Source organism: Scyliorhinus canicula, chromosome 16, assembly GCF_902713615.1.
Source record: "Scyliorhinus canicula chromosome 16, sScyCan1.1, whole genome shotgun sequence".
In the NCBI taxonomy this organism is placed as follows: Eukaryota; Metazoa; Chordata; class Chondrichthyes; order Carcharhiniformes; family Scyliorhinidae; genus Scyliorhinus; species Scyliorhinus canicula.
The window spans coordinates 137,267,796-137,280,545 of NC_052161.1; the positions used below are offsets into that span (position 1 = coordinate 137,267,796).

The 12,750-nt window shown below is 46.0% G+C and overlaps 1 protein-coding gene across 5 annotated transcripts in view; it reads left to right on the forward strand.

Annotated features, from left to right (window-relative positions):
• The window catches only part of tmem201 (transmembrane protein 201), a 175,249-nt gene that overhangs the window by 13,656 nt on the left and 148,843 nt on the right, over positions 1 to 12,750 (forward strand). For 4 of the 5 annotated variants that reach the window (XR_005457413.1, XM_038773542.1, XM_038773545.1 and 1 more), the window contains exon 1: positions 1,082 to 1,206. The exons of the other annotated variant lie outside the window; for it this stretch is intronic. Coding sequence is in view for 3 of the 4 variants with exons in the window: in XM_038773542.1 (XP_038629470.1) it covers positions 1,097 to 1,206 (110 nt within the window). In the remaining variant the exon portion in view is untranslated. Of the gene's footprint in view, positions 1 to 1,081; positions 1,207 to 12,750 lie in introns of those variants that run through there. 5 annotated transcript variants of the gene reach the window in all.

The following is a 12,750-nucleotide window of genomic DNA, read 5'->3' on the forward strand; positions in this document are numbered from 1 at the left end:
TTGTTCATTTGAAGAAACGAGGAAACAGCAGTTGAAATTTGTGACTGTTTGAGGGATGAATGATGGCCAGGACATTGCGAGAACTTCCCTGACTTTTATGCCCCTTCTTCCTACGACATCTTTTATGCTGACATGAATAGACAGAGGGCATAATGGTACACAGTGGTTAGCACAGTTGCTTCACAACTCCAGGGTCCCAGGTTCGATTCCCGGCTTGGAGTCTGTGTGGGGTCTGCACGCTCTCCTCGTGTCTGCGTGGGTTTCCTCCAGGTCCTCCGGTTTCCTCCCACAGTCCAGAGATGTGCAGGTTAGGTGGATTGGCCATGCTAAATTGCCCCTTAGTGTCCAAAAAAAAGGTTAGGTATATTTCCTGAGTTATGGGGATAAAGGAAGTAGGGTATAGGAGTGGGGCTTAAGTAGAGTGCCCCTTTCAAGGGCCGGTGCAGACTCGATGCGCCAAATGGCCTCTTTCTGCACTGTAAATACTATGATTCTATAATGAGGGAGCATGATGCTGGTTTAGCATACTGGACTAAATCGCTGGCTTTTAAAGCAGACCAAGGCAGGACAGCAGCACGGTTCAATTCCCCTACCAGCCTCCCCGAACAGGCGCCGGAATTCAGTGACTTAATTGAAGCCTACTTGTGACAAGCGATTTTCATTTTTCATTTCATTTCATTTCATGATGCGCTCCCAAACGTTTGCCAGCCACACTGGAGTCAGCTGTACGCAACGGCAGCTTGTGGTGACTGCTTTTAATGTTCCTTTTGCAGTGAATAAACACAGTGAGTTGGTGATTCTTACATGGTGTGGCATATTAGGTCAGCACGGTGGATAATTTCCTTCCTCTGCCTCCTGTTGTTTTGCTATGCTTGTGCTGTACTTTGAAAAGCAAATAAAAAGTGGGATCGTGGGCTAAAGTATTGCAGAAAGGACGTTCAATCAATTGAGATTCATTGTTCCTGGCATTTACCTTCACTGTTTGATTTAAAAAAAACAATATGAAGAGCAAGTTGAGGTTGGATGAATCATCCTTCAGTTGGTTGCACTCTCATCTTTAATTCAGACGGTTGTGGTTCAAGTCCCACTCCAGGACATGAACACAAAAATCAAGGCTGACACTCCACTCAGAGACTGGCTGCTGCACTGTCAGATGTGCCAACTTTCAGATGAGACATTAAACCGGGTCCTTGTCTGCCCCCTCAGGTGAGTCTGAAATATGCCGTAGAACTAATCGGAAGCGAGCTGGGGAGTTCTTCCTGGTGTCCTGGCCAATATTTATCCTTCAACCTGCAAACAGAAACGGGCAACCTGGTTGGGCATCATCACCTTGCTGTTTGTGGGAGCTTGCTGTGTGTATTGCATTGCAACAGTGACTGTACTTAATTGGTTGTAAAGCACTTTAGGTATCCCATGGTTGTGAAACTCGCTTTATAAATGTTAAGTCTTTTATTCAATACTTCAGTTTATAACCTTCAGTCAGCCCTGGGATTGGCTTGCAATTAGTTGTTGGCTGGCTCCCAGCTGATTCGAATATAAAGATTCCTTGGCATATAATTTCTAGACAGGCTGTCTCAGCAGTTTGGGCCTTGAAGGTTTTGCTGTGTTTGAGTGCTGTGTGTATTTAGTCTGTGATGATGAAGACTCACGTGGCTGTCACATTGCTCTGAGTGTTGGGCTTTTTTTAGATGCACGTTCAAGTTACCTATTTTAAAGCTTCTTGGAGGGAGCCTGGATTTTATTTATGTTGATGGCTCTGGCACTTCAGAGTCGATGCACAGTTTAAAGTGAGATGGAGTAAGGAATCTATTGGTGCATTCACACTAACTGCAGTCAGTATCGCGCAGGTTTCCTTCACTCATAATTCTAGTCACAGCGCAAAAACAGTCTTAATCCGAAGTCCGTGCTGACCCAATGTTGAAGTGAAGAGCAATGAGATCCCTGCAGGAGATGGTGTTACTCGGCTTTGCATGAGGATCTTGACATTTATTTAATGCTGTGCAGGTTTTGCGCTGCTACAGCACTCTGCTATAACAGAAATACGGCCTATATGTGGAGTTGGGCTTTAGCCTGCCACTGGAGTGAAGAGTGTGATAATCTCTGAAGAAATCTCTCTTTTACTCATATTCCACCACTCCCCAAGTTTTGTTTACCCGTCCTTCCTGTGCTCACTAGCCCACATTGGCTGGCAACATTTTGGCTTTATCTTTGTTTTCAATTCCCTACTCCACTTTAAGAAGTCTTACAACACCAGGTTAAAGTCCGACATGTTTGTTCAAACACTAGCTTTCGGAGCACTGCTACTTCCTCAGGTGAATCTCCACTACTCCACTTTGCCACTCGCATCCTCTGTAACCTCCTCCCAAGATATCTGCACACCTTCAATTATGGCCTCTTGTGAATTCTCCGGTACACTATTAATTGCTTCATTGGCTGCACCAACTGTCTAGGCTCCAAGCTCTGAATTCCCTATCACGCTATCCTTTTTAATATGCTTCTTAGGGTTTGGTTAAAGAAGTTGACTTTTCGTCAGCTGTCCTCGTATCTCGTTCATGTAGCCAAGGGTCAAATTCTGCTTCGGAACCCAGGTTGCTTATCAGAAATATTATTTTATGACATGCATTATGCTGTTTTGATGCAGTTTATTGTTTCCTTGTTGTTGCTATCTGAACATTCAAGCTAATCCTGCTGTATGAGAAGTTTTCAGTTGTTCTTATTGTCAATGCAAGCAGAAAAAAAAGTGCAAACAAATATGGCAGCCAGTTTACGTACAGCAAGGTCCGACAAACAGCGACAGGATAAATAACCAACCTGTGTTTGGAAATATCATCTGAGAGGACATAATGGGAGAAATTCATTACATTTCTCTGAATTGTACTGTGGAATATTTTATATCTACCTGTACAGACAAAGCTAAGGCTTTGGTTTAATGATAGCTCTTGGATCACAGTGCAAATGTCCCAAGCTAGATTGCTCTCTGTTGTGCTTGATCTTTTGACTGAAAAGTGAGTTCTATCACTAGGTCAAACTGATAGTTTATTATAATTGTGGTCTGGTGTGTGGTCTAGTGTGTGAAAGAACATTAAGTAAAGTTAGAACAAAAAATGCTGGAAAATCCCAGCCGGTCTGACAGCATCTGTGGTCTTTGGGCAGAAAACAAGAGTTAACAGTTTGAGTCTTGATGACTCTTTGTCAAAGCTCGAGAGAATTGGGAATAGGATGTGATTTATACTGACGTGGGTAGTGGTAGAGCAGTGGGCTGGATAGGCCTGGGTTAGGTGGAGGCTAGTTAGAGATTGACCGATGTGGGCAAAAAGGGTGACGGTGATTAGCACTGCTGCCTCAGCGCAGACAGGTGACTGTCTCTGCGGAGTTTGCACATTCTCCCCGTGTAGGCATAGGTTTGCTCCAGTTTCCTCCCACAGTCCAGGTTAGGTGGATTGGCCATGCTAAAGTTGTCCCTTGGTGTCCAAAGGTTGGGTTGGGTGGGGTAATGGGGCTGGGAAGTGGGCCTAGATAGAATGCTTGTTTGAAGGGTTGGTGCGGACTCTAATCTGTGAATGTAAATGGTGGTGATCATGGCAAAAAGGGGTGCTGATAGTGTCAAATTAAGATCATAGAATCCCTACAGTGCAGAAGGAGGCCAATTTTAACATGGCCAATCCACCTAGCCACATCTTTGCACTGTGGGAGGAAACCGAAGCACCTGGAGGAAACCCACGCAAACACGGGGAGAAAGTGCAAACTCCACACACTTGCCAAAGGTTGGAATCGAACCATGGTTCCTGGAGCTGTGAGGCAGTAGTGCGAACCACTTGAAATCAGAATGTGTTAATGGCAGAACAATGTTAAGCAGTGTGTCAAAGGGCAATCGGGAACAGGTGGCCCTGGAGGGGAGACAGTAAGGGGAAAAACTGATGGAAGAAATGAAAACAAATGGATAAAAATGGGGTGTAGATGGAGGAGAGAGTTCACAGTCGGAGGTTATTGAACTCCAGTCCAGAAGGCTGTAACGTGCCTAATTTGAAGATGAGATGTTGTTCCTCCAGTTTGCATTGGGTTTCACTGGAATATTGCAGCAGGCCGACATAGGGACATGAGATCAGGATGGTGTGTTGAAATGGTAAGCGGTGGGTAGGCCTGAGTCCTGCTTGCGGACGGACCAAAGATGTTCTGCAAAGCGGTCACCCAGTCTGCATGCCCAATGCGGTGTATTCTACATTGAAGGACCCAGATCTTCCTGTCGTTTGCCATTTCAGCAGTAGTAATTTGCTTTTATTAAATAAAGGCATATGTGTAGTCAAATGAAGCATTAGAACCAAAAGTAAATTTAATGAACACACTGGTTGATTCCATCAAAAAGGATTGTGCGGAGGGCAATTTTAAGCACATGTTCAACCCTTTTCTCCCTCGATACGTAGTTTTTATGTGGAAGAGAAGGGGAAAGAAGTACAACTTTTGCTTGTTGGAGAAAGGGATATCCTGCTGTGTGATGAATTATATTTTGGTCTAACCTCTCGAGTACATTTTATTATGTTGTGGTGAGGAGGCAAGCAGTGTTTCCAACCAATGATTCATGTTAACGAGGGGCAGAATTTAATAGCATCTGTATGGTATACATAATTGGGGTTTGCAGTTAATGAGGAAATGGATCAATTTATATCAGTCCCAGGAGATTATTATCATAGAGGTGGCAAATGAGTTGTCGATGCCAGTCACGCCCAATGCTTTTTTGAGAAAATAGTTTATTTATACTGAAATTAAAGCGGTACTGGGTATATTTTAAAGTTGTATTTGTGCTTTTTCCCATGCAGCTGCATATATTACAGCCACATTTTTGTAAGAAATAACAAAACACCACTGAGGTAATTTGAAGAGTTTTGGTACTGTACAGATGTGGGGGGAAAAAGGTGGAATAATTAAATTTTTTGAAATTGATTTGAACCCAAATTGTTTTCCTTTGTTGCACAGATTTGCGTCCTAAAATTAATCAATAACTTGTAATTGTTGAAATTTAGGGCTGTGAATCCATACTGAACAGTAAAGGTCCCTCGGTCACCCCCTTTCCTGTTCCCGTGGCTACTTACTGTCAGTCAGAACAGGTGTCAGGGTGGTGTGGCACACAGGCGGTGGTAAGAATGGGCGGAGAATGCTGTTGATGGTGAGGCACTGCAACAGATGCTCATGGCCGAGGTTTTGACAAGAAAATCAACAAAACTTCCCTCTACAGATTCCCTTTCCTTTGACCATTGATGGAAGCTTGTGTGTGTTTGATAAGAGTCTGTTCTGCAGCCCACTTAACATCTTCCCAATGCATCCTCCCCCCACCAGAATTAGCTCCCCGTGTTAGAATAGTTCACTGGCATACACTGTCAAGACCTGCACATGAACGCTAGACACGCCAAGCTCTCGAGGGTGACCTGTTCAGTTCCCTAGTAATGAATCAGTACAGAAGAAAGGGAAGGAATTGACCAAAAACAAGTAGAGCCAGTATATAGTGCAATAAGTGTGTTCTATATGTGTGCCTTACGGCAGCAATGATGGGCGACATAGACTAGTGAGTAGATCGCATGAGTGTCTCTCCTTCTCATCAATAGGCCATAAGACTGAAATCGGGCATGCTCACTAACCATGACCTCAGGAGTAAGATTAAATACATTTAATACACGCAGAATTTTTCATAGAAAACACTTAATCATTTTCACATTAATAGAACTGTTGATACAAACAAAATAGATATTTGCACTTAGCCGCAGCGGAAGTGCACATCTCTTGCAGTCAATAGTGAGCAATCAACATGCGCCTCGTTTCACGTGCCCTGGCTTTCTGCGCGAATCACTTCAGTCATCCTGGTAGGGAAAAAACTGCAGACGGAAATCAGCGGAATGTGGCAAACCTTGCGGGTGGGCAACAGTCAACAAAATGTCTTATGGGCTGCACTCCGAACCCAGATGGGCTACGTTAAAGTAAACTGTGTCATTAGCAATGAGAATCCTCTAGTTTCTACCATTCCTCAGATGCAGGGCAGATCGGCTCTTGAACTAGTTTCTCTGTGTGAACTGCACGCAGGATTTTGAATGGATGAAGTAATGCACTTGTGATGCCACTCATTGGCAATTTCAATGCACCGGACTAGTTTTAATACACAAATTAGACCTCTGACAGAGTTTTTTTATTATGTTGTAATTGGGATGGCAACAAATACTGGCCTAGCCAACGATTCCCACATACCATGAATGAATAAATTAATGAATGAATGAGCCATGTACCTGAAATACATTTTTGTGGTGAACAATAAATTAAATTGAACAAAATAAATTTATTTCAGTAAGCCCATGTTCTAAGTGCATTGGAGTAATTCGTGATCAAATAAAGGCATTTCAGAATGCTGCAGATGCGTGTTACTGTATCTAAATTTTATTGACCTTTCTATTTATTCATTCTTTTTATTGGCTGCTGTCCTCTCTTAGACCAAAAAGCCAATGTGTTTGGTTCAGAAAGCAAGATATGTTTATGATCACAGTTGTCATTGCAAATAATGGCCTCCTGTTCAACTCCCATTCCAAAGATTCTGGGACGGTTACAGACTCTTTGGTGCACAAGTGGCTGACCAGCTGCTTTAATCTCCATTTGTAAAGTGTCTGTATTTCAGTTAGTAATCCGAACCGCAGGCCAAGGTCATGAACATCCCCCACCTTGTCTCAAACCCCTCTGCTCAGCCCCTTAACTCATATTTTATATTTTCCAGCCACAGGAAGTCATACATGTCACCCAATCAGGCCGCTACCCCTGGTGGCCATGCCGACTGCCACTCCAGCAAGATTTATCGCCGGGCAATCGGAGAGGTGAAGGCCACGACATCGCCTTCCTCTCCATGAGCTCTGGCTTCTCCGGAACCCCAAATATCACCACCAAAGGATCCGGGCCCACCTACGCCGCCACTGTCCTTGCTAGTGCTGTGAACACTCCTGTCCAGAATCTCTCCAACTTTTCACAACACCAGAACATTTGCATGTGATTCGCTGGTCCCCGCCCACATCTCTCACACTGCCACCCTCTGAAAGAACCCACTCATTCTCGCCCAAGTCATATGTACCTGTGTATGAACTTGAACTGTTTCAGGCTCAACCTTGCGCACGAGGAGGTCGAGTTTACCCTGTGCAGTGCCTCACTCCATACTCCCCAATTGATCTACCCTCCCAATTCCTCTTTCCATTTTTCCTTGATCTTCACCACCTGCTCACCTCCCTGCTCCCCCAGCCACTTGTAAATATCCCCAAATTTTCTCTCCCCTTCCACATCGGGAAGCAGCAGTCGCTCCAGCAGGGAGTATCCCGGCAGCCTAGTGAACTCCTTCCAAACCTTCCACGCAAAGTCCCTAACCTGCAGATACCTGAACTCACTCCCTCTCGGGAGCTCTACCCTCTCCCTCAGCTCTTCCAGACTGGCGAACCCTTCTCCAGGTACAAATCCCTCACCTTGACCAGCCCCACTTCTCTCTCCCTCCTATACCCCCCCCCCCCGCCCCGCCCCCCCGTACATACCTGTGATTCTCACACAACGGCGTGAACACCGACATCTCCATCCTAAAATGCTTCCTCAACTGGTTCCAAATCTTCACCGTTGACGGCACCACCGGACCCCCTGAATACCTACTCGGCGCCATTGGCAACACTGCCGTCACCATAGCCATCAAGTTGGACGCCCTACAAGATTCCTCCTCCATCCTCACCAATTCTGCCCCCTCTCCTTCCCACCATCGCCGCACCTTTTCCACATTCGCCACCCAATAATAATGAAGCAGGTCCTTGGTAATAAAGATCGGGAGTGGCTGAAAAATAAACAGAAACCTCGGCTGAATATTCATCTTTACCACTTGGACCCTCCCCGCCAAAGTCAATTGCAATGTATCCCACCACCTAAGAAAATCCCTGGCTTCCTCCACCAGCTTCGCTAAGTTCCACGTGTGGAGCATCGTCCATTCCCTCTCTACCAGAATCCCCAAATACCTGAACCTACCCGTAGTCCCCTTAAATTACATCCCCTCCCTAAATTGGCTCGCTGTCCCAGCTCGTTCACCGGGAACACTTCGCTTTTCCCTACATTCAATTTATATCCCGAGAACTCCCCAAACTTCCCCAGCAGGCCCACAATTCTTTCCATACTCCCCAGCGGGTCTGAAATATACAACAGTAGGTCGTCAGCAGAGTGACACCTGATGCTTCCTCTGTCTCCTCATAATACCGTGCCACTCCTAAGACGCCCTAAGAGCCATCGGCAGTGGCTCTATGGCCAGTGCAAACAACAGCAGCGACAGCGGATGTCCCTGCCTTCTGTGTAATTCGAAGCTACGCAAGCTCATATCATTCGTTTGCGCCCTCGCCCTTGGTGCCACATATAGCAAGTGCATCCATGCAACAAACCTCAGCCCAAACCTTTCCACAACCTCAAACAAGTACCGCCACTCCACCCAGTCGAATGCCGTGTCCGCGTCCATGGACACCACTACCTCCGGTACCTGGGCTCCCAATGGGACTACATTCCATAACCTGAAATTGCTCAAGAATTGCTTGCCTTTTACGAAGCCTGTTTGGTCCTCTGCAACCACCCCCAGGACACAACCCTCTATCCTACCCGCCAACAACTTAGCCAGCACTTTCACATCTGTATTCAACAGTGATATGGGCCACGTTCCACTGGGTCCTTCCTTTTTCGGGATTAACGTAATCATTGCATGCGTCATTGTTTCCAGCAGCTCCCCCTTGTCTAACGCCTCATTAAAACCCCCGCAGAAGTAGCGGTGCCAGGTCCGTCGCAAACTCCTCATAAAACTCCACCGGATATCCATCTGGCCCTGGTGCCTTCCCCGACTTCATACCCCTGATACTATCCAACACGTTCCTCAGCCCGAGGGGCTTCTCCAATGCCTGCCTCTTTACTTACTCCAGCTCGTCCAAAACCGTCCCATGCCCCCACCCTCTTCTCCCCCTGGGTCTGCGTTGTACAATCCCTGGTAATACTCCCTAAACACCTAATTTATCTTCCCGGATCCGACACCACATCCCCAGCCCCAGTCCATATCTTCAATACTTCCCTGGACGCGGCCTGCCTCCGCAACTAGTGCGCTAGCATGCGACTTGCCTTCTCCCCATATTCATACTGCACCCCTCTTGCCCTACATAACTGTCCAACTGCCCTCCCTGTTGTCAATCTATCAAATTGCCCCTGTAATGTTTTCCTCCTTGCCAATCCCTCTGTGGTGGGCACCCTCGAATGCTCCCTATCCACCTCTACAATCTAGCTCATTAGACGGTCATATTCCTCTCTCCTTTCCCTATCCGGGTGAGCCGTGAACGAGATAATCTCCCCCCCGGACCACTGCCTTTAGCGCTTCTCAAAAAGTGGCTGCCGACACCTCCCCATTTTGATTCAACGCTACAAAATCCTTAATCATCACCTGCATCTTGCCACAAAAACCTCCATCCGCTAACAACCCCGAGGCAAACTTCCACTCCCGCCTTTGCTCTCGTCCCGGTCTAAGTTGAATCTCCAGCCAGCGGAGCGCATTGTCCGGAATTACTATTCCCATTTACTCTGCCCCTTCCACCCCGACCAAAATCTCCCGGCTCATTCTTCAATCCTCGAATACACCTTATAAACATGTGAAAAAAAGGAATACTCTCTTCCCCCAGGTTCTTAAAGCGCCATGGATCCACCATACCCATCCTTTCCATAAATCCACCCAGCTCGTTTGCCATTCGTGCCCTACCCATCGACCTGGGGCTCGACCTATCCATCTTCGGCCTTAGGTTACAGTTAAAATCTCCTCCCATAATCAACTGGTGTATGGCCAAGTCCGGGATTACTGCTGACCCCCTCATAAAACCCACATTGTCCCAATTTGGTGCATACGCGTTTAACAATACCACCTGCATCCCTTCCACAAGCACGTATCTCCTGCTCGAATCGCTCACTTCCTTTGCACTCACAAACCTGGTCTTCTTGCTCATTAAAATTACCACCCCTCGCGATTTCAAATCAAATCCTGAGTGGAAAACCTGCCCGACCCACCCCTTCCTTAACCTAACCTGGTCCTTCACGTGGAAGTATGTCTCCTGCAGGAAGACCACTCCCCGCTTTCAAGCCCCTGAGGTGTGTAAACACCTGCGATCTTTTAACAGGTCCGTTAAGCCCTGTTCCACACTACCAGCTTTACCGGTGGCTTACTCCTCCCTTCCCATCTACTGTCCGTCATTTTCCCCACTTAACTCCAACCCCTTGAATCCTCCCTATACCTAGCCCATTCTAGGTGGTCCACTGACCATGCCATTTCTCACCCCCTGTCACGTCGTGTCAAACCCCCTCCCGCCTCCCCATCACGGCCACCTCTCTCGGCCTTCTCCCCCACCTCACTTCTGTCACCAGCGTTACATGCTAGCGTGGCAGCCCCTGCCCAAAGGCACCTCCCATTGGGCATTGCATTTGTTGGTTGCGCTCTTGTGGATTAAAGCTTTTTATTGTCTGATCGCTGTTTTGTTTTTGAAGCTGTGCGTTACATTGTGTTAATATTGTGGCCCATATATCTGTAGATCTTAATAAATGTTTTTTCAGTTTTGTTAATCTAAAGGATGAAGTGGTGAATAGAAAGAAGAATTGTTTTTTTTACTATTTTTCTTTCAGGCTAGGCAAGCATTTGTTGTCCATCCCTGATTGCCCTTCAACTGAGGGCAGTTAAGAGTCAACCACATTGCTTTGGTCTGGAGTCACATACAGGATGACATTGCCTTTGGATGGGTTTTTACAACAATTAATGAGAGTTGTCATGGCAACCTTTACTGAGACCGGCTTTTAATTCCAGATTTTAATAATTGAATTCCATTAGTCTGGGCCTCTGGATTATTAATTCAGCGACATTACCTTGACACCATCTCAAGTTATGGTAAACTTGGATCAGACCTTGATAGGGCCATGCTTGGCGTACTGCGCACATTTTCGTTGCCGTATAATAAACAGGATATGTTTTGGAGAAAGTACAAAAAAAAAATCTGATACCAGAACTGAGAGGTTGAATAGCATGGATACGTTAAAGGGGAAACTAGATGATGAGCACATGAAGGAAGTGTAGAAGGATATGCTAGTGGAGTTAAATGGTGAAAGTGTGAAGAGGGTTGTGCGAGTGTAAATCCCACCCCAGAGCCCTTTTCTCTGCTGCATTGTGTATGTATTGTCCAGTTGGAGAGCCAAACACTTTGGCACTCTTCAGAATCCTTTTCCTGGTGAGGTGTGGCTGTACCTGAAAATATGAGGCCTTGCATTGATGAGCAATCTATTCACACTGAGTGAGACTGATTGTTTGTGACAGTCTCTGGCCTGTTTTGTGTCATGAACCTGTATCTAATTGTAAACTGGAACTCCTGCACCCAGCAGAGAGTGGAAAAAGTAGTGCTCAATCAGTAGGCTGAATTCACACACTGGCCCCAGAATTAATTATCTGCATTGTGCCAGAGAGCTATCTTCGCATAACGTTGCGATTCAGGTTCTTTGCAGGATCCTTTTGCTTGTTGCTCAGCACTATTGTCAGCTCCCAACAGTAGCATGTGCTTCCTATGATCCGAAACCTGACCCTGAGCATAATATTCGGCATGGTGTTGCCACTGGGTAAACAATGAACCATTGAACTGTTGGGACATACATGATAAATAATACAGACAGCACAACCCTGAATTAGTATAATGCTTTGGTGCTTCACTTTAGCATTGTGAAACCGAATTTGACAGAGCTATCAGACATGAGGCATTGGGACGTTAGATTTCTTTATGGAATTAATTAAAACCTGCATGTTTTGTGTTATTTGTACACTGAACCATTTGCCTAAGATGTTATTTTCTAATTGAGAGCTTTTTTCCTATTTTTGAATTTTGATTTTAGTATTTAATATTCCTGTGTCAACTGTGGCACTATCCCCTGAGTCATAAGGTAGTGGGTCCATGACCTGTACCAGAGTCTTTAATTCAAATTCATGTTGGCTCTCCAATGCAGAATTGAGGGAGGCCCCACCTGCCCCTAAGGTTACTATTTTTTTTTAATTTTTAGATTACCCAATTATTTTTTCCAATTAAGGGGCAATTTAGCGTGGCCAATCCACCTACTCTGCACATTTTTGTGTTGTGGGGGCGAAACCCACGCAGACACGGGGAGAATGTGCAAACTCCACACGGACAGTGACCCAGAGCCGGGATGGAACCTGGGACCTCAGCGCCGTGAGGCGGTTGTGCTAACCACTAGGCCACCGTGCTGCCCCCTAAGGTTACTATTAAGGTAAAAGATCTTCTGGCATGGTTTTGAGTGGGTGGCACGGTAGCACCGTGGTTAGCACAGTTGCTTCACACGCCTGGGTCCCAGGTTCGATTCCCGGCTTGGATCACTGTGCGGAGTCTGCCCGTTCTCCCCGTGTCCGTGTGGGATTCCTCCGGGCGCTCCGGTTCCCCCTCACAAGTCCCGAAAGATGTGCTTGTTAGGTAATTTGGACATTCTGAATTCTCCCTCGGTGTACCCGAATAGGCGCCGGAATGTGGGGACTTTTCATAGTAACTTCATTGCTGTGTTAACGTAAGCCTACTTCTGACACTAAAGATAATTAAAAAGGAAAGTAAATTCTCCTATATCCATCCCTTGCTCAACATGGCTGAAACAGGTGATTATGTTGTGGCAATTTATGCAAAAATTGGCTGCCAGGTTCCCTATTACATT